The sequence below is a fragment of the Ascidiella aspersa genome, chromosome 8, assembly GCF_963924565.1.
Source record: "Ascidiella aspersa chromosome 8, kaAscAspe10.2, whole genome shotgun sequence".
Classification (NCBI taxonomy): domain Eukaryota; kingdom Metazoa; phylum Chordata; class Ascidiacea; order Phlebobranchia; family Ascidiidae; genus Ascidiella; species Ascidiella aspersa.
In genome coordinates, this window is record NC_139454.1 from 5737675 (window position 1) to 5760389 (window position 22715).

Consider the following 22715-nt stretch of genomic DNA (forward strand, 5'->3'; position numbering starts at 1 on the left):
TTTCTCCAGCCACACCGTCAACCTAACTGTGACGTCAGCCACGGGGGGCATCTGGAGTTTCCCCCTCACCCTCACCGCGACCGAACCCCCTCCCGATGACGTCATAAACGTGGAGGCGGCGGGGTTGGGCAAGAGCTCGACTGTCAGCTTCGTGTTGTTCAGTCATTCCAAGTAAGCGTTGGACGTCAAATTGATTTATCTTCGTTAGACTTGGTTTATTCATGATAGGGTTTGTCGTAAAGGGATATGTATATATGCTCAATATTTTAACAGCAATTTAAAAATTGAATTTTTTATACATTTAAACCATACTTTTGGAATAAATGAAAAAGCTGTACGTCTGGATTAATCTCTTTTGCCCAGTGTAAATACTTCAAAAAGAAATTGTTTCGAAACACTGATTGCTGTCCCGTTGATTTCAGGCACGCGACCCCCTACAATGCCTTCTTTGTGGCGGGAAGCGACCCCGAGCTTTCTGTGAGTCCCGAGAGTGGCGAGCTCCTGCCCCAGGGGACCAACGGAACCCGCCTTAACCTCAGCTTCACCCCGACTATGTACGGACGATCTTATAAGGCTAGGCTCATCGTTCAGGTTGGTGAAGTGCTCTCGTCGAAACTAACCAGGGGTACGGAGTCGGTTGAAAAATAATCCCGAGTCCGACTACCGAATCCGGCAAAATTTGCGATTTTGTCGAGTCCCGAATCCGGCTGCGACTCTACAGCCTGTATTCAACCCATTTACGAACTAATTTAAGGTGGATATTCAGCAAACCACTTATAGGGGTGCCATATAATAATTCATCCACTAACTCAGGGGTTCTTAAACTTTTTTTACCGCGGCACCTAAAATTTTCTTTCATCCCGTACGGACCATTGTAGGCAAAAAAAATTAAAAAATGTCGTCATAAATTGACGTCACAGTAAAAGTAAACTTCAAAAATTTGCTGATTTTGGTCCAAAAATGTGAAAGTGAAATGGAGTCTAAATACATTCAGTGCAAAACTGTTTTATTTTTAATTAAATTGTTTTTTTTAATAAATTGATTGCTTTTTAAATATACACTAATATTTCAATTAGACCTTCATGGACCCCCCAAAACCAGTTCACGGACCACCGAGGGGTCCATGGACCCCAGTTTAAGAACCCCTGCACTAACTACATATGGTTGGAAAGCGACCATATGCTATTCCGCCTTTACAATTTACATTTGGCCGCCATATCAGTTTCAAAATTTGGTACTGTACATGCGCACGTCCGGACTCGGGAGTAGCTTTACTTGGTCTTACTCGAGTCGGACTCGGTGCTTGCAGACGTCAATAATATTTTTTTTTTGCTTTTGTTGTGGTTAAAGTTGCGGTCACTGGTCGGGGGTGGATTCGAGGCAGATTGACACCCGATACTTAGTATTTGGTTCCGATATCGATATCGATATTTTGGCGAAAAATATCGCGATTAGATTCGATACCAAATGACGTCATTAGGCCAAATGGTGATGCTTTTTTAGTTTATTAGGTCGAGACTTTCTTTTGTATTGGGAAATAAATTTATATTCGATTTATGGTAATATTTTTTCTCCACTTTAAAGTCTTTTCGACTTGTTGCCATTAACTTTTGAAATAGGCTACGTTTTGTATTTGGTTTTGGAAGTTTTGAACAATGAAGCGTTTGATGCTTTGATAGCTTTTATAGCAATACTAAAAGAGAAAAAAAATTAAACACACAAACTATAATATTTTTTTATGCATTTCAGGACAAAAGCACAAAAAAAAACTCTCAACAGGGTTCAAAAAATTGAATAAATAATTAAATAATGCCTCACTACTACGCAATAAGAGTATCAAAGCCCATATATAAGTAGGTATCATTTTGAACGTTTCGAATAACTCTTTATTTATTTTCTAAATAGTTGTATACAGTTATATGCAGTGCCTTTTCGATTTGTTGAAAAGGAATAAAGAGTTATTTCGAAACCTACTTCTGTATGGGTTTGATATTCTTACTACTTCTTACTAAAACCTCCAACCATTATGCTCGTCCAAAAGTCTAACGTCAAATTTCTAACAAACTATATAGCATAAAGTCGAAATTACTCCTATAATTCTGCCCTAAACGTATTGTCTTCTTAAACCGTACACCCTTTTGCAGACTCTGGACATGCAGTGGACCTACGACGTTAAGGGGATTACCCCTGAGTATCACGTGCCCAATGTCCAGTCGGCCATCCTGGCCTCGACCCTGTCCAGGCCGCGGCCGCTGGTCCAACGGCCCCGGGTCAACTACGTGAGGAAAAACATCAAGTTGTCCGCAACGGCTGTTTCTTCCCCGATCAAGGGGACTCCCCTCGTGACGCGCATTACGTCACAGTAGTTTGTTTTAGGATTGCTGAGTTGTTTTGGCTGGTTGGTGAATACAAGTTTTATAATGGTAGAGGATTTTCCTATATAGTTTGGCCGGCTTCGTTTTTTGCTTCGCATGTATGTAGGCTTTTTATCGTACAGGGTTTTGCGTTTATCGTATATTTTTTATATATCAAATTTGTGTTTTATTATATATATACTGGAAAGTTTATTATTTTAATAGTAAAAAAGGGAAAAATGGTTTAAACTGTTGCTGCATATTTAGCAAGTGATGTGTTGGAAATCGACGTTTTTGTCTTAACTTCTAAATCTAAAACGTTAAATGCAGATGACATGCACTTTGAGAGAAACAAACAAACAAAAAAGAACAAAAACGTGATCCAGTAACAAAGTATTAGAACGGAGGCTTAAACTTATTAGGCTATTGGACATGGATGCTATGGAATGTTTTCCATCCTGGTTTGCAAACCCAAAGTTGTGAAAATGCCACGGAAGATGTTAAAAAGTTTTTAAAATGTCACAGAAACATGTTAAAGGTGAATCTCATGTCGTGTACTGGTCATCGTGTCTATACTTTTCAAAACCACTCTGGGCAATTGCTACACAAACACACACTTATTTGTCAATTAACAAAATAGCTACCAGGTTCTAGAATGGAAAAAATACGTCACGAAAAAAATTTAACACAGTTATTACTTCACATTTATATTTTTCGTGTGGTTACTATTTCGGTCATTTTCTGAACACGGGCCCCCACTAGTACCAGATGTGCCAGACATTTTATTTAACACACGAGTCTCGTTTTTTTAAAAGATTGGTTTTATTTGCAATAGAAGAATGAAAAATACTTCATAGGAACAGAAAATGAAACGAAGGAAAACGATGCTTTCATAATCATTTTGTTAGAGATATATTAGGATTCTATATTTAATAAGTGTTTCATATACCCCCTTCTGTAAACAAACTTTAGGTGTGATTTTGTAATAGTTTATCACTAAAAATAAATGTGTGCAAAACCTTTATTCATGTCTCTAAAACAAGAAGTTTTTTGACTACCGGTAACTCTATCAGGTTAAAAATAAAATACAACAATAGTAAAATACAAAAATAGCAAAATACAACAGAAATAAAATGCAATAGTAGCAACTTTGTAACCCACTAAAATAATAGTTGTTTTTTCGTATATAAATTAGTCGCTAAAATAAAAAAACGTTTTATAATGAAATAAAAAAGACTTAAAAATAAAAAATGAAAACGTTGCCTTCTTTTGACTTGATTTTTAGCAACGTTTAGTGTTCGAAAACAAACATTTGAATTAGAAAGATAAACCGTTTCGAGAGGGTTTTGTCTCAAAACTTCCAGCTGCGAGTCAAGCAAGTCCACTCTGGTGACAAGTGACACGTCTAATTGTGGCACGTCACATTACGTCACTCCTTCTCACTCATCACGACGGATGACGTCACTCCACTCGTGTCTGTGTAGACGTGATACATGGCGACGGGTTGGAAGCTCTTCTTCTTCTTCTTTTGTCTTCTTCTCAACAGGAGGAAGATCATGATGGCAATCACGAGCAGAAAAATGAGGCAGACCGCTAGCAATATCCACTTCCAAGATCCTAAATGAACATAAAATTTAGCCTACGTGATGAAACTAGGCCTATATAGAATATTTTCTAGGCCTTTATATTCATTGTTGTAATACCGTGAATGGTTCGCAAACTGTGGGCATGAGACTACTTAAAGTGGGCCATACAGCTATTTGAAAATATTGAAACACATTTTGTTTTACTAAAATAGTTGTTGGCATGTCTAAAATGTCTTGTGACTACGAAAACTGTGCATGCGAGTTGTTTAACTTCACCAGACTAATCAGAAACTTAACAAATTTCTACTTGTTGCTACTTGTTAGACAATTGGTATTATGGAATAAAAATGTTTATAATATTGGAATACTTGTAAGCCTTTTAGCAAGATTTTGTCGTCTTTAAGAACCCTTTTAATTAAACAATTTCGATAATTCATTAAGACAAAAACACACAACCTTACCAGTGGTATGAAACAAATACCGAAACTTTCCTCATTTTTACCTGAATTTTGAGTAGCGGCAGTAGTGCTCTGCAATGTTGTTGGATTATCTGTAGCCAAAGTTGCAGTTGTTGTTGATGGTTTCTTTGTTGTTACTTGTTAGATAAATGGTATTATGGAATGAATATGTTTGTAATATTGGAAAACTTTTGGTAATCAATATGCACTAGTCATAACTAGCGGTAAAATAAAAGACGGGCCTCCATTTGTTTCGTAAAAAAAAATTGTTGTGAAATTTGGTTAGCTTGCAATGTAAGCAGTCGTAAACCGCCAAGCCGAATACTTGAACATAAATTCCACTGAGTTCTAGGCGTAATGTCTTACGTTTAAAATCGAGTTTTCTATACAAGACTTGTGAGCCTTTTCGCAAGATTTTGTCGTCTTTAAGAACCCTTTCAATTAAACAATTTCGATAATTCATTAAGACAAAAACACACAACCTTACCAGTGGTATGAAACAAATGCCGAAACTTCCTAAAAATATCGAAACCTCCCTAATTTTTACCTGAATTTTGAGTAGCGGCAGTAGTGCTCTGCAATGTTGTTGGATTATCTGTAGCCAAAGTTGCTGTTGTTGTTGATGTTGTCTTTGTTGTTTCTTGTCTAGATGTTGTCGTTGCTGTCTGTGTTATTGTAGTTTTGGTGGTTTCTGTCGCAGTACCCTCAAACATGGATCGCTCGACAGACGCAGACGGAATTGCCTTGTTCCACACTTTGGCTTCATCCAGCTTTGTGGCGAAAAAACTTGATGCAGCCCCAAGTGAGATCAACTTAAAGTAGGGTGTTTGGCTGGCCCTGGTCTCGCTTGAGGGCCCGTCTGTGTAGACCACCTCCGTTCCGTTGATGAATAACTGAAAAGGGCGAAGGATTGACGATTAACGTTGGCAGCTAATTTTTTATTCGTTTCGGAATCGTTGAGCAAATTGCATTATTTTTTGGAATTTTCTAATCAAAAATTTTGTATAGATCCTATTTTGGAAAGACCAATTATGTCGGAAAGTAGGCGACACGCGATACCAGTTGGTATCGGTAGAACCAAGACAAATTGCATTTAAAATGAGTATAATGCAACACAATGAACTCCAGCAATTCAGTCTCGTTTTATACAGCAGCATTATGCGTCAGTTTTACTTAAGTACAAACGTTATCTGTTATACAGTCACATAATATGCTGAAAATAGCACAAAAATTATATTGCCCGTAATGCGTAACCAATACTTGGCAATTACGCTGTGCATAACCTCGCTGAATTTGGCCTCGAGTTGACCTTAAGTAACCCCATAGGTATTTTGTCCAATGCCAGCTTGTTTTACAAGTGAATGTTCCCTAGCAGCTTATCGCATTAGGGAAATTCCGAACTCTGCACCTGGTATTACACTTTTGCGCCGACCAATAACGCTTGATTGACACTTAATTATTAGGCAAAGATAATTGGAGTCCCGAAAAAATGCTGACGCTGACGACATAGCTACATTTAAAGTAAGCACAGCCCTTGATTTGAACTTGCCACTCGCGTAACTAGCCTACAATTAAAGGCACAACCTTACTCGGTAAAACAATAAATTATATCGGTTCCAATTTCCCGAAATAAACAGCAGTACTAGATACATATCCCATTTAAATTCCAATCTGAGCATTCGATGTTTTGCCTTGATTATCCCTATACTTTAATTGCCTGTCTTTGTATGCAAGATCGAATAAAAAAGATTGAAAGCTTCACTAACTGTTACCTTGACTCCGGCAGATTGTGACCACGTCAGGGCTACATGGACCCAGGTTGCCTCGGGAGTGGAACTGGTCGAAGCGAAGTAAGTTTGACCTGGCACAAGTAGGAAGAAATCGTTTGAACTTAACTGTAAACAAGTCATTTCAAAAATAACTTTAAGTCCCAGTCAAGTCATTTTGAATAAATAACAAATCAAGTCCCAGTCAAGTCATTATTAGAACAAGTCAATTCTAAGTCTTGTCATTAAAATTGGTAAACTCATTTGATTACGAGTAATCACTCGACTAAAAAACAACAAAAACACAACGTATAACCAGCAAATTTTTTTATGTGTAAAAACTAAGAATAATAACCACATTTTATAAAAAGGCACAATGAAAACAATTTGTTTCAACCCAAGTCATTTGACCGAAAGTCTTAAGAGTCAAGTCATTTTGCCAAAAAGAAGTCAAATCAAATTATTTAAAAATGGTGACTTTAGTCAAGTCAAGTCAAGTCATTGACTTAAATCGTTACAACACTGACTTAAACACACAGTTCTCGGTAACTATATGTGAAGATTGATAGCAAAAGAGGTAAACTTATACACAGTGCTTACCATCGTCCATTCTAACCACTGCGTTCAGTTTGTTGCTTTCCAGATTAAGAAACGTGCCAGGGTTGACGTCCCTGCAGAAGAGCCCCGTCTTCATAATGCAGCAAGAAAAGCCAGGGTTGTTTTTGTACTGGTACATCCAAATGGCGAACGAAAAGCCTTGTCCTGCGTGAGCGACAAACACCTGTTTATGTTTACTAAAAGGTGCTATAACCAGTGGCGTAACCAACCGAAAAATTTGGGGGAGGTGCAAAAAGAACTTTTTCCTTAGGTTTTGCCATTGTATGAACTGCCGTATCAAACAAAAATAAATACGCTCTGATCGACTATCGTTCGTACTGCTCATAAATGCTACAAAACAAATTCCTAAGAGAATAATATTTATAAATTTAAGAGGGGGCATGGCTCCTGTGCACCCCTAAAAATAAAATTCTTTAAACTTGAACGTTTTTTTACAAAAGAATCAATCAAAATGTAATAAGGCCCGCAAATACCTTTCTGAGTTTGGACCAGGCCCAAGACTAGAAAAAGGTTGCTGACCCCTGGACTAAATCGTAACCTAACTATTATTACGTCAATTTGTGATGCCAATAGTGCTGTCATTTATCCTCGTGGTGGCTATTTTAAAGATAATGTACAGTACCCCGGCTTTAAACCAATATGAACTAAGTTTTTACAAGTTTAAACAAGAAATATAATTGTATAAATTAAAAAGCTCATTCATTCTTAAAGGGCTTTTTACTGTTTTGGTTCATTATGAAAACTTCATTGTGTTTAAACGAATTTTCAGTATTTTTATAAGGTTAACCAAGTTAACCTGTGTCCTAATCCAAGAGCTATTTTTTTTATTATAAATGTTCTAAGGTAGTCGATACCTTTGCAGTTCCATGGCTGAACGATACAAGTGATGTTTGTGTCCGATATTCCCACGGTCAAGGTTGAACCATTGACCTCTATTGCAGAACCGTAAATTCCAGGCACTATCCCTGCGTTCAGATTACGGTTAAACAAAGTTTGGCAAATTTACCGCTAAAAGTTGTACACAACGTTGCTTGACTGATAACTTCGACAGCTTGTTGTGCGTAGTTATCAATTTTGGATGGCTTTCTGCAGCTCTTTAAGTCCATCTCGTGTAAAGTAGGCTTTAAAGGCAGGTTTGGCAACTAATCTTATTACGTAGAATAAAAATCAGCCGTATATAACGCTGTTTAGTTGATAATTTTAATTTTCGGAAGACTCTCGATGTCCAAAATTAAACACCATCCACACGTTTTTATTTTAGTAAACTTTTAGGCCCTACTTATATTTTCGGAGAGTAAAATTAACTAAACGAAAAAAATACATATTAATTTGCTTGTGTAGATTTACTTTGCTCGACTCTTTCGGTTCGTGCTAATCTGTTTTGCTAAAACTACAAAGCAAAATCACGTCATGGACCAAGTAGTGCATCCCACATATGCGACCCACACATGAGAGTCAACTGCAGATTTGTATAGCTTCCACAAGCGATGGTGTCATAGCTTATTAATAGAGCGAAACAATATACGAGTACACCCACAGACAATTAGCTAAAAACAAAATGTGCTCCTTTGCAAGGGCTATAATGTTTGTTGTTGTTATGACTCGTTCATTATAAGGATTTTTGACACCAGAACGAGTTTAAACTCTTTAAAAACACGGTGTCAAAGTAACCGCTATTAAGCTGTCGTTGTTTTGTAAGGCAAAAGCCACAAACAAATTTTCTTTAAACATTAGTTAAAATATATTATCAACACTCAATTGTATCACCGCCAGTGGGTATAATTATGGGTAATATGACAAATATATTCTAGGCGCAAATCTAATGAAATCATGCTGCAACTTTTTGTGTAAGCCCTACTTTAATTGATATTTAGTAGACGCTTCTATAGTTTTGGCATGCTTTGAACGAAAAAACTTGCGTAATAAAGAAAACGATTGCGTAACAAAGAAAATATGAATACTTATTACAAGTAAATTTGTTTATTAATAGATAGTTATATAGATTACTAACCGAGGCCCTTTTGACCAGTGATGTTCTTTTTATACGACCACGTTGTTGGAATGTTAGGTTTGATAAGTCCGTTGTCAAAGTTGTTCATACTCCAATATACATCGGGAGTTTGACCAGCTTCAAATATAAATATTGTTTTAATTTTTTTGCATTGCACTGTATAATCCATCAATAATAAAATAGCAAAAAAGTTTTCATTGCTACCATTTTAAATAATGTATAGTGCCTCGACTGGGAAACCTGAAGGTATTTGAATATTATATTCACACATCTAAATAGGTGATTGGAATAAATATTACAATCAGGTAAAAGTGAATAATATCCATAGCATTCTAATCTGGAAAAGGGATATATTTTGAAGAATATTTTCTCAAACTCCCCAAATAAACTTCAGTCGCACTCATTTGCTAATAGCTTTTTAGTTACAGAACCAAATTTCCCTAGACCTTTCTTTGGGAACCAAGACGCCGCTGTAGCATATTGCTGAACTAAATTACAAGGGTTGTACATGAAATGAACTCTTAGTTAAGACCAAGTCCGATGTTATTTTTTTTATTATTTGGAATGATCAGCGTTGCTTTAATTCTTACATTATTCTTTTGGAGGACGGTGCCTATATAATTAGCTAAAGGCTTTCTTTCTACTTACAAACGAAACAGTGATCACGATAGCAAAGGGTTTAGGGTAATTTAGGCTTAAAATTGCATCGTTGCTGAAAAGCTTAAGGTCTACGAAAACAAACCCCTTTAACGAGCCCAAATATTCTAAAACAGCACCTGCTTGAGTGGCGACAATGGAAAGAACAATCACCGACATTAAAGAGACTTGCATCTTGATTTGCAGAGCGCCCTTGATGCTTTTTCCTGCTGGCAGTTTGATATTCCCTGTCCGTATTGCTTATGTCTTACCTCTGTTGCATACACGCGCCTATATACCACGCCCAAGCGTCACGTTTGCTTAATACATCTAATACAGATATTTACCGTGAAAATATACGCCAACACAGCCTGTCAACCATGCACGTGAGAGATCCTATGGCTGACTATTGCAATTGCGTGACGTCATTTCTGAGTAGGAAGCTTTGTGCGATTGCGTCATTACGCGCTGGGCGGTTGCTGACGTATGCGTTGCACCACAATTGTGTAGAGCGTGTGCAATCTTATATTGCGCCAGGTGGTCTTCTGACAATCGGCGAAACAATCTTATGATGTCAGGCATTTTAAAAGCATATAACTAATTAAAGCACAAAATAATGTTAAAACCTAATGCTTCCGAAATTTGTATTTATTGTAGTAACATGCTGAACAACCCGGTCACAAATTCTCGTTTAGCTGTATAGACCAGAGCTTTCCGAACTGTTTAGTCTGTGACCTCTGTTTGTTTAATTACAACTTTCCGCTGTCCTTCAGTTGAAAGGAAAACATACTTTTATTTATGTCTTCTTTTGAAAGCATTTGTTGAAGCTAATTGTATCTCAGTAGGGAATGATGTTTTGCATTAGTATTTACGCTTTCTATCAAAAATCCGAATAAGTAGAAGTTCGGAAATTTGGAAATGAAAGGTAGGCCTAAACCTATTTAAAACCCCTTAAACTTGTTACGCGACTCATGCAGGGTCACAATTCCGCTTTAATATTCTGTTTATTTATTATTTGTGCCGTTTTACCGATCTTGCAGCATTTCTAGATCAATATAGGTTGATATATCTATGTGTAACAACTAACCACGTAATTGCTATAAGCTGTAACGCACGACAACCTACATATTGGTCACTACTTATAATAATATTTAGCAATACTCATGCAGATTATAGTGGGCCTTAAAACTGCATGTACTGGCATATGTGTCTATAAGTATTTATTTTTATTTTATAAATGTAATTAAAAGCAGTTTTATTGTGAGGAATTAAATCAACACTTTTTAAAAATATTATATTTTTCCGCGTGGTGGCGCTACAATAATTTCATCACCACTCAAATTTCGATGAATCATTCGGTTTTGACTCAGCATATTTCGGGAATGTTCGGTGACGTAATATAAAGGTTCGCATCTTTTGTTGCTGATTTTTGGAGGAAAATCTTTTTGACTGAAATAAAACGGAACTACAAAAACTACAAGTTGTACGACATACTACTCACGAAATATGGAGTTTCCAGAGATTGGGAAACATTGTGCAGAGCAATCTTGTCACCAACTGGGTATGTTTTATTTATTTTATTTGCCCGGACAACAACGTAATTTAACAGAATTAGGAAATGACAAAAAACTGGGAAAGTTAAATTTAGTACTACTACCAGATGAACTCTATCGCTAACCTTAATGTTAATCACTGTATACACCTGAAAGCGATTATTTTTTGACGTAAAAATTTAAATTTTTTCTAAAAATTAGTTATTTTGACAAAATGTTCTATAATCCTATCATATTTTTGTCTGGGAGTTGATATTGCTAACATAATTTGGGTTAGGGGTGCTAGTTTGGGTGGGTTTAAGTGTTATTTATTATATTGATTTATTTCTTGCAATTTCAATTTTGACAACTTGTTTTTGTTATTTTTAACCTAAAATTAAATTTACATATCCAAGATTGTAAATCATTACCGTAACCCAGCATTTTATAAAATAGCTGGTTAACCCAATGATAAGCTATGAACTGGTACTAGCAACAAAGTCAACATATACATCAACACACCCTTTACAAATAGCTCTAAAGTACATTATTTTTTTCATTAGATCCATAACTTTTATTTTGCTCTTCTGGACATTGTTATACCCCTTTTTGACTTCAGGATAATGGGTTAAATCCGAAGTACTCAAACTGTACTTTCCGGCGCCCTGGTGTATTGTTTTAATTCTTTTTCAATGTGAAGGACTTTTTCATATCTAAACCCCATTGTGGTAATAAAATGCTTAGTGTATTATTATCCTCTTAAATGTGCACTCAAAATCATTGTTGCAAAAAAAAACAAAAAACACAGCAATTGATTTTGAAACAAGATTTCAATAAAGCTTAAAAAAACTAAAACATAAAATGAATCATTTGAACTTGCATGCTAAAGCATTAATACTCCGCAGGCCGCATAGTTGCCAAAAAAAGATCAATATACTGTACAAGTACACTGCATCCCTGAATAAACTGCGTCATGTATTCTATATCCCTCAAAATCACTGTGTATAGAAATTGTATGAGATTTTGTGCATTGGAATAAACCTTATATGCAAGGGTCAAGGTGATTTCCATTATCACATATTCAGTGCAACATTGGGATAAATCGTTCTGAATCATAATTTCTGACAAACACATTAAGTTGTTATATCATGACAAGAACAACACAATTATCTGTTGATGTTACAAGGTTGATATTGGACTAAAATGTAAAATCACAAGTCGGGGAGTGTCTCACAATCCGCATTAAAACATGATTTCTTCAGTTCAATATAAATAGATTTGATTGCAAAATCAACTTATACAATTTTGTTTTTAGATTTTCTTCCAGTGAAGTGTGATGCATGTAGCCAAGTTTTTTGGTGAGTTTAATTATATATATATATTTTTGTTTAATTATATTTTCAAAATTGTATCTGGGCTTAATAGTGAAAACTGGTTGAGAAAATCTTGATGCTCATATAAAAACCTACCCTTGCAACTATTACTATTAGCCATTCAATGAGAAAGGTTTTACTGTGTTTAAGTAATACCATAACTCACACAGCATAACTCTTTTCAAAAATAGTTTTTTCAGTATTTGTAAAGTTAGGCCAAAATTGGTATATACTTACCCCAAAATTACCCGGATCGTTCTATTTCTGATTTCCTTCAAACATTGAAATTTTACAAATATCAACCGATTAGAAATCATTAACTTGAAAGTGTTGAAGTCTATGTCTACAAAACCCTCCATTGAACAGATTTCAAATGTATTTGCTTATAATGATATTTTCAGCTCTTCACACATGCGATACGATGACCACAACTGCAAGTCTGCTTACAAAAAGGACGTCCAGGTCCCGGTCTGCCCACTTTGCGGTCAACCTGTTCCCGTCCCCCGCGGGGAAACCCCAGACATCAAAGTGGGTGAGCACATTGACCGCGACTGCCAGTCGGATCCAGCAAAAAAGAAAAGAAAGGTTGGTCATTTCTAAACAATATGATAGGTTTAATTTTTCTTTAGGAACGTAATTTTTTAGTTTTTTTTTTGACTATTAAGTTTGGTTTATATTACTAGGATGATTATTTGTTTACCAAAAACATGAGAGATTTGACCTATAAAATTAAAATTTTTACCTAATTTTTTTTCCGAAAGTTTGACTTATTAGGAATACACTGACTTGAACAACATATTGTTGTATTACTACATTAAACTGTCGTGGCGTCTTCACTTATTTGTTTTTTGGGGATTTAGTTTTTTATGGTGGAACACAAATCAATCACTTTTTCAGGGTTATGCAAAACTCTTGAAAAGCTCGAGTGTTATATATTTATGGCATATCAGAAAGACAAACAACTTGCCAAAAAAAATATAAGAATGCCAAAAAAAAAGTATGACACTGGGTATTTTAGAAAATTGTTAAGCAAACAGTTAAGTTGAAATACAAGGTAAATCAAAAGAAAAAAAATACTAAAGACTTTGCATATTATTAAAATAGAAAACAACTTAAATAAGATATTATCACAAAAAGAACAAAACAAATACTGTTTAAAGCATTTGTCCAGATCAGAGACAAACCATCTATGGTGCTCAGAAACGAGCTTTGAACGGAGCATAATGAGATAAACCAGGTGTGCATAGGTATTTCTTCTGGATTTTGTATACCATATTGCTCTTATGAACATAATACAGTTAAAGATTTATTGGATGTAATTCAAAACTAAATTAAAAAAAAATAATAAACTGAATGACAATTCAATTTAAAAAGGCCCACTACAGCTTTTGTTGTTTTTGTAAAAGTCTATTTTTCTGCACTCTTGAGTCAATTTTAACATGCAACAGTTTTGACATATTTTGACCCAACTTGTAAATTTTGCCAAGTAAAAAAGAAGCGCCTTCGGTATTACTAATGATCAGCAAGAAGACCAAAAAACTTTTCAAAATGCCACATGAGGCCTGTGAGTTACAGTTGGAATTTTCTGTAGCTAGATGTATTCATATTGATTTTTTTAAGTACCCCTTCACCCTACTTGTTACAACATGACACTTAAACCCAACCAGTAACATGGAATAAACTGCTCACAGCATCCTCAAAGTTTAGTCCTTTTGCAATGTATAGACAAATTCCAAGAATCAGAAAGTCCATCAGGTTAGTCAGAAACGTTAGACAACAACAAGTTGTTCAAGGAGTTACCAGAGTTCAACCTTCAGCATTTCGAAGAGCACTTGGCTTTTTATGTTTGTTTGGAATTAAAATTCAAGAAATATTTCAATCTCTGAGAGTTTTTACAAACCCGTTTAAAACAGTTTTGCCTCAATGTATTTTATTTGTTTGTCTGGTCCTTTTGGTTCTAAGATTTATATCTGGTTGCTTTCTGAAGGTAATGCTTTTGAAATAGTTTTTGCTTAAACAAATAGTTTAAAAAATAAAAAAAAGTGAATTAAAAAAATTGTAGCAGGCCCAACACAAGCTCAATGATTGTCATCTTTTTTTACTTTTTTTCCTTCTAAGTAGTAACAAAACTTGTATATTACTTAACAAAGAAGGCTGCATTTAAAAACATTAAAAGTTACATCGTTATTTAAGGGGATGTTTATTTTGGCTGTTAAAATGTACTCTATTTTTGCTGTTTTATCAATTTTTTTTTATAAATTAGCAATCTATACTCAAGAAACTTGTAGTGTGATAAATAGGAATGTTAGATCACCATTGACAAAGAATGAATCTTTTATCTATTATTTGGGCCACTCTCTTTCTACTGAAGACCATTGACATGAATTACATAAAACTCCATGAAAGAAATTTATGTAATAAATTGCATGTATTATATTTAAGGTGTAGTCTCATTCTGATTGGTATTTTTGTTTTAGATTGTTGCAGTTTAAATACTTCACATTGATTAAAACTAGCAGGGTTGACCATACTTTTTCAAACAGTAGTGTTTTTGATGTACCACCCTAGAAAGCATTTTTTAATAACTAATAAACACTTTTTTAAAATAAGTTATTATTAAAGGAACGAAATGCTTAAATAGGTATTGTTTTGTATGTTTAGTAACAAATTTTTTAAAATAATTAATTTAAAAGTAAGCCTAACTCTAACTTGGTTAATGCAATATTACAGAGATAGGATTTTGACCAATTTATAATTAAAAAAATTATATTAAAAAAAAAATTATTAAAACTATATTTTACAAAAAAATGGTTGCATCCTAACAACATTACCATTACTATTATAATTTTATTATAGCTTTATGAAGGCAATTAGCTGCATGTCAGAAAAATTAACCCTGGTCCCTAAGACACAGTATTGCGGCTTCCAGGTTTGTAGCGTAAATAAAGCTGTGCGAGTTAATAAAACAAATCAAGGATTTTAAACTTTTTTGATTTTGCACTATAAATATTTATTAAACTGCAACAAAGATTTTTGTTTAACCTAAACCAAGTTGAAAAATCTAAGCACACATTTCTTTCACCAGCTATGTATTTTACCCAAAAAGTTTAGAAACTAAAAAGTTGCAAAAATATTACCCAATGAAATACTACCTGAATGTGGTAAAGATATTGGATTAGTAATTATTTAACCCAATCTTGTCATACCCATCCTAATTTTTTGGACTAATCCGAATTAACCCAAACACTTTTTGGTGTAACAATACAATGTACCCAAAAATATAGATTGTCCTTCTGATGTAAGCAAAAAACAAATGGGTTACATGTTATTTTTACCCAAAAGTTTTGGGCATTCCTAAGCGTAATCCAAGTTTCACTGAGAAACGTTACCCAATTTGCTTTGCAGCAGAGTTGGATCAGTTACGTCAATTCAGTTCAAATACAGTTACTCCCTTTAATGTTTCAATAAGATTACAATTACATTAAAAACAGTTACATTAAAACATAACATTACAATTACAGTTACATTAAAACATCCGTTACAATTTTTGGCATTAAATCTTCAATTTTCTCAATATCAATGTATTGAGCCATAAATTTAGCAAATTACAATTACTAGAATTAAACAGAAAGAAAATGCCTCAATTACATACTATTGCTTTAAAAACTGTAATTAGTCACATCAATTACAGTAAACTACAATTGACCCAATTCGGTTTGCAGTGCACACAACACATGGTTTATGTATTGTTGTGGTTGTTTCAGGCCTTTGCGAACCGCTGTTCGATGTCCAGATGCAAACAACACGAATTGATGCCGGTTATTTGCCCTCAGTGCCGACTTAACTATTGCTTGCGACACCGGCATCCACAGGATCATGACTGCAGGGGATTCCAAGGCTCTGGCCGTGCTGTGTCCAGTGCTGGGTATGTGCAATTTGCATAGACCATTATAACAAGAAGATAATATGTTAACCTTACATGGCCTGTTGGCAATAATATTTTTACCTTGATAGCTGAATGATGTTAATCACTGTATTTTCCAACTTTTTAGTGCTTTAGTTTTCAGTGGTAGTTTTACCTCTTGTCAATTTACCAACAGAGGCAATGCTATATGATAAAACACATATTTTTTTTGAAGTTATGTTAAATTAAGTACAATACTTTCGCAAATACCGAACATCCGCACTGATGATCTTAGAACCAGGGCTGCGGAGTTATTTAAAAGTAACCTAATTCTGTCTCCAGCCAAACAAATATACCTGAGTCCGACTCCAACCAAATGTACAATTTTGTTGAGTCCCCAGTCCCGAGTCCGGCTCTGACCACACAGCCTATAATACACCCATGAACCTAATACGGTGGATATTCGGCAATCCACTTATAGCGGTGTCATAACTTTTATCCACTCACAATACATAATTGGAAAATATTCTACCATAGGCTATTCTGCCTTTACAACTTCCAGTTGATAACCATATCAGTTTCAAAATTTGGTACTGCGTACGTTGGACTCGGGACTAGGGTATTCCATCAGCCGCCTTTATATAATTTTTTATTTACTTTATGAAGTGCCGCTGCAGCGAAGAGGTTCGAGCAGAAATCTTCGGGTTCCAAGCAGCATTCAAGCCGCGCGTCCAAACAAATCTCAAACCCTCCACAACAAACAATGCTTGGCTGGCTGGGCCGCGATTTGGACAGGTCGGTGGGCGGTATTAACTATTCATGAGTTCTGCCCACACCGCTTACTGTACTAAAGCGGCTTTTACGTAATGACTGGCCAGTGCCCATTCGGCGTTGTGGTTGTATTATTCGGTCGATATTTCTCATGTCTATAGCTTAAAGTAGGCGTTTCAGAGAGTTCCCGCTGGTTAAATGATGACGTAATTGACGTTACTTAGCTTGCCAGGGATTTTACGCTATTTAAAAGCCCCACGCTTGGCACATCCTTTGCTTGCGGAAAACCTGATAAATATCAGGTTGTTCATTAAAAAGTATTATTTAAATTTCGCAACGCTTCAAATAAATCAGCAAAATCGTTTATGTAACATTTATTTTAGGGATTCGGAAACTTGAAATCAGGTTATTCACTAGGAAGTAAAATTTTAATTTCGCAATGCTTCAAATAAAATCACTAAAACGCGTTTGTGTAACATTTATTGTAGTCACAAATATTAATGGTTTCTTAAGTGCTCTATTTGCTCATAGATGAGACTTCACTTTGAATTCTAATTTCTCCTAATCTCGGAAAACAAAAGTGGCTTACCACTTTTTACACTCAATTGTACAATTGTTTTTTTAGTAAAATTTTCCCGGAAGAACAAATGTACGATTGAAACAATGCCTGGCAGCAACAGCACATTCACTTTTTACACGCTGTTAGTTTGATACCAAAGCCTTAATTGCAAAATATTTCGATGGGACATCCTTATTCTAATGCTTTGCCACTTCCCATTCGCATACACTGTTCAGTCGATGACGTGTGGTTATTGCAGATATATCGTAAACAAATACTTACCGTATTTATACATTGCTTTACTTGCTTATTTCAAATAGCTCATTACCTGGACACATTTTTTTTTATATTGACGTTGTATTGGTTTTACTGGGTAAAATATGGTATTTATATTAACCATATTAATTGTCTTGCTTGCAAGATTTGTTAGAATAATTATCAAGCTCTCAGTCCGATATATGTGATCACTAGGTTTTTTTGTGTAAGAGGAAACAATTTGTAAAATGGTAATTATTCGTCTTCCAAAGTAGAATAAAGCTGTCGATATTATTTTTAGGGTACAAATCAATTTATTTTTTTGAGGCATTATATGTAGATACCTTTCTTGATGTTAGTGTACATTGCTGATAAAAATAAACCTCGTAATGTTAAGAGAAACACAATGTAAAATCATTTATTAATTTTTAGGGAAAGGCAAGGTCGTCAGCAGAATAATGCGAAACTTCTTCAAAACAACATTGTAAGTTGCTTTTCCATGAGAATATTTGTGTTGCAAAACTGTGCCTAAAAATTTATACACTGTCTATATTTTTTTTGCATTTCCTAATATAATCACAAATGTTTCCATTTTTCCTGAATTAGTGTTTTTATTTATTTAGTCATTCATTTCATAATCAAGATACAAATGTTAACGTTTTACCTAAATTGGTGTTTTTATTTATTTAATACGTTCTATATGAAACGAAGACAACACATGCTTATCCTCAATGGAGACTTTAATCTTTGTATTTCCTTTAAAATAAAAATTTGGTCATAAAACCCGGAACGTTATTTTATTAGACGTGTCTGTAAGGTACAATAAATACAAAGTCACTGTTACGTGTAATTTGCAAAAATAAAACTTTGAGATTATAGGCTTATGGCAATTAGCCAATTTTAGGTTTTTACTGTGTTGATAACCACGTAACAGTCATTACGGCGTAAAATAATCACTGCAGTACAGCAAACGTATAACATATATCAATATTTTCACTGACAAAGCGCAGTGCCCGTTCCTTGTACTTTAATCGTTTTTGTTTTTTTTTTTCAGAGTGAAGACGAAGCACTAGCGAGGGCATTGCAGCTGTCACAACAGGAACAGTCCTCATCGGCCGAGTAAGCTTTTTGAATACTTCGAGACTCAAGAGTGTTACATACCTCCTTTTTTTTTAATTATTTTATAAAAAAACTCGTGTTCGTCAGCAAAATATAAGTTTAAATATAACACTCACTGTATAGATATAGACCAGGGGTTCTTAAACTTTTTTTTCCCGCGGACCCCGAAAGTTTTTTTGCTATGCATGGACCTAGAGAATAAATTTTTAGACATGACGTCATTAAATTACGTCACAATAGAAATGAACTTGAGGAATCTGCTGTTTACGGTCCAAAAAATGTGAAAGTGAAATGAAGCAAAAATGTTTATTTTTAATTAAACTTTTTTCTTTGAAAATTGAACTACTTCCTAAATATACACAAATATTTCAATTAGGCTTTCACGAACCCACTAATACGAGTTCACGTACCCCCAAGGGGTTCATGGACACCAGTTTAGGAACCCCTGATATAGACGGAAATACACAATAAGACAAGGCAACAATATGTGAAGCAGAATTATCTATAATAACACAGAATTAAGACCAACGACATAATATAGCCGAATGCGCAGTGAATATCCACGACAGACTAAGATCGAAATCGTGTGAATATAAGACCTGCTGTTGATCGTAAAAACCATTAGATTGCTACTTGTTGTTTTTTTGTAATTTTTTAGTTGAATTGTTACTCATATAATCCGACGATTTTACCATTTTAATAGTTGATCGTTTTATATTATACTAGTAGTGTCACTTGGACATGACTGGCTTTGGTAATGACTTGACTTGGAAAGCTGATGACTTGGATTGTGACTTGACCTTTTTTGATAAGACGTATATTGGACTTAAGTTATTTCACGAATGACTGAAACTTGACTTGACGGAGACCCGACTTGGGAAACTGGTGAATTGGACTTAGACCGAAATTATTTCACAAATGACTTGTCTGAGACTAAGTCATTTTAACTTGTTCACATCACTGCATTAGAGTGTCTTGAAGAGCTATTTCAATACGAAGTTTAAAAATGACCAACTGATCTTCCTCTAGGATGAGTCAGGAGGACAAGGACCTCGTGCTCGCGCGTCAGCTGCAGAAAGAAGAAGAGGAGAATCGACTAAGAAGAAGACAACAGGATCGAGAGCAGTCTTCCTCCTCCCAATCCGGCTCTTCCTGCAAACTCTCGTAAAGTTTCTCCTTCTTGAGGAAATAAACAGCAAAGCGGGTCCTTTTCTCTTTTTACCCTGTTAACATCTTTTTTGTGTAGACCCGGCTTGCTAACGTTTAGTGAATGCCTAGGAGCGCTTAGGAATGTTTGATAGTTGTATTCTATTCCACCATTGTTATCCGATTTGGAGTTATACATATAGGCCATATTGGCTACTCTTATCAATATTTGTTTTAGTTACACTTAGTTGTAAATGTGGTGTTCTGACAAAGATATCCATCAAAGACAGAAAACTTACTACAGTGGTTGGCGCACGGAACAACATTCCGTTACAAGTTAGATTTTGAATTCAAACTATTTTAATTATCCATACCGGTGAGTTGTATACTTTCTCCCGCTATTTATCTCATATACCCAATCTTATTTTCAAATCTAAATTTCAGGAAACCCTTTAATGCTCTCTTGCTTTATTCCGAAAAAATAGAAATAATTTTCTTTGTCGTTTACCTCTAATACGCTAACTCGTTTGCAATTCTAAATGTGAACTTGCTACTCAAACAAACACTATTTGGGTGACTGGTCGTTGACCGCCTTTAAATTAATTTTTTGTGCTAAATTTAATGGAAGCTCGTTCGATTTTTTCATCTAGCTGACGAAATTTGCCTTACAAAAAAGATTTTATTTATTTTATGTTGTTTAAAGTAGCTTAGTATCTTGTTCACCTTATGTCTTGCAAAAAAAGTGACGTTATACCGTTAGTTAAAAGATATCAAAAAACTTGGTACATACGAATAATAAACCAAAAAATATAATAACATTAATTTGTAGAATATGTTGTTCAAAGATCTAGCCAGTCGATGCAATTTTGAATAAATTATGGCACGTTAAGTAAAGTTTTATTACTAAACCCAAGTGAAATTTTTATGTAAACCTGTTACATGTTTTCTTGTGAATCTATGATACGCGCCGAAGCGATTTACTATCTTTAATGTTATAAAAATGTTGCGCCTAAAATCTGATTCAATGTTCTTGCTTTTCAAGTTTTATTTCCGTCGTTGCATTTAATAACTCGACAAGAGTGTTTTAGCATGAAGTACTGTTTTAAATCGTAATTTGTATTTTCTCTTTCTTGCTTTTCTCTTGTTTTTGTTCGTCCCGATTAAAACGATATTTATTTTCGACATGTCGCTTGTGTAGTTTATCTCGTGGTGCAATATGTAGCAATGCGTTTCGCATATAGTCCGTACACACAATAAACACGATGGCGTTGCATCTCAGACGTGTGAGAAGCTATAGCGCAGGGGTCGGCAAACGTAAACAATGGAAGAGCCATTTGAAGAAAATACAAGTACTAGAGAGCGTCAAAATTATTTCTATACAAAAACGGCAATGTAAGTTCAGCATTAATAACAGAATTGTAACATAACAAAATGGTAATAATTTAAACAACAATAATAATAACGGTAATAACAAAATAACACGAACAATATTCATCACTTTGTTTGATTTGCTAATCTCTGAAACCTTAGCAATGATATTGCGTTGACTTGCTCCTAACTAACTCTTCGTATTCTATGTCTAGTGTTACGTCATCAACGAAATGCTGGCCCAAATAAAAAAAGAAAAAAAATAAAGAAAGAAAAAGAGAGAAACGTTCATAAACGTTACTCTTGGTAGGTTTTTGAATTTCACGATTAGACTAGAAGAGCCGCAAAAAACAGGATGGCGAGCCGCAGTTTGCCCACCCCTGCTATAGCGTAAACAACTTGTTACGTGTTTATCAACACACTGTTATCGCAGACTGTAAGCAACGTTTTGATTAAAAGGTTGTCAATGTATACGAGCAAAAACAAATTGAAAGGGCCTATCTTTATGAAATCCAAAACCATTGGCAGCAGGTTTCGGCTTGTCGATCACAATTCCCCTGACGCGTATATTAACACGCGTACATATTTGCCCGATTTTGTTTTGTTTTATTGTTTAAATTCTGTTGCAGGGGTCAATATATATTGTAATCTTATCCGCAACATTTTAAACCAGGGTTTCTTACCTTTTTTGTATAGCGTGTAATTTTCAGGCTCTATTGCAGTCCGTCAATACCGGCAAAATCCAGACCTATAGAGTCCTTAAATCGCGGCTAACAATTTTAGCCAGTGACCCAAAGACTAATTTTTGGCCGCCGGAGTTGCTCTCAAAACAAATTAGTTTTTAAACATTGCGAAACTGAAGAAACAACAAGCTTCACGGTTGCGATCGTTACCTTATCAAATTTAGGAAGAAGAAAGTTACATTCAGTAGTTAAAAGTATTAAAAATATATAGTTTGGTGGGTTCCAAGTATTTTTTGTGCCATATAATTTTACTTCTACTTTTTTTGTTTTTACTATGTTTTTGCCCGTGCAATTACAATTAAATAATATTATAAAGACCATTATTTCATGCAATATGCCAACCTCTTTATGTGTCTTGCTCCGCCTTTTGAATTAAAACTTTTGTCAATTTAAATTCGCGCGACTGAATGGGATTTTAGGTGCATATTTGCGCACGAGTTCGCTCGAGAATAACATGATTATTTCGAATTGCGCAGGCCTGCTCTATTTTGTATTTCAACTTCTGACAACGGTCGA

At 35.0% G+C, this 22715-nt stretch overlaps 3 protein-coding genes across 3 annotated transcripts in view; 2 read left to right on the plus strand and 1 right to left on the minus strand.

The window, feature by feature from the left end:
• LOC146135333 (cilia- and flagella-associated protein 47-like) overlaps positions 1 to 2485 on the plus strand; it is a 118398-nt gene extending 115913 nt beyond the window's left edge. Inside the window, 3 exon segments of the mRNA XM_083396354.1 lie at positions 10 to 171; positions 423 to 591; positions 2145 to 2485. Coding sequence (XP_083252480.1) covers positions 10 to 171; positions 423 to 591; positions 2145 to 2366 — 553 coding nt within the window. The 3' untranslated portion in view covers positions 2367 to 2485.
• A 683-nt stretch (positions 2486 to 3168) lies between these two features.
• On the minus strand, positions 3169 to 9723 carry LOC146135498 (uncharacterized). Its single transcript, XM_083395742.1, has 8 exons — positions 9570 to 9723; positions 8794 to 8910; positions 7637 to 7747; positions 6765 to 6926; positions 6171 to 6259; positions 4946 to 5291; positions 4443 to 4535; positions 3169 to 3971 (listed from the first exon to the last, which is right to left on the minus strand). The coding sequence occupies exons 1-8, from the start codon at positions 9622 to 9624 to the stop codon at positions 3784 to 3786; spliced, it is 1161 nt and encodes a 386-aa protein (XP_083251868.1). The 5' UTR covers positions 9625 to 9723; the 3' UTR covers positions 3169 to 3783.
• Positions 9724 to 10856: 1133 nt separating this feature from the next.
• Positions 10857 to 20317, plus strand: LOC146135499 (AN1-type zinc finger protein 2A-like). The gene is made up of 8 exons (XM_083395543.1): positions 10857 to 10990; positions 12277 to 12319; positions 12736 to 12919; positions 16099 to 16259; positions 16905 to 17033; positions 18256 to 18307; positions 18878 to 18927; positions 19972 to 20317. Exons 1-8 carry the CDS (start codon positions 10936 to 10938, stop codon positions 20108 to 20110), a joined length of 813 nt encoding a protein of 270 aa, XP_083251669.1. The 5' UTR covers positions 10857 to 10935; the 3' UTR covers positions 20111 to 20317.
• The last annotated feature ends 2398 nt before the right edge of the window (positions 20318 to 22715 follow it).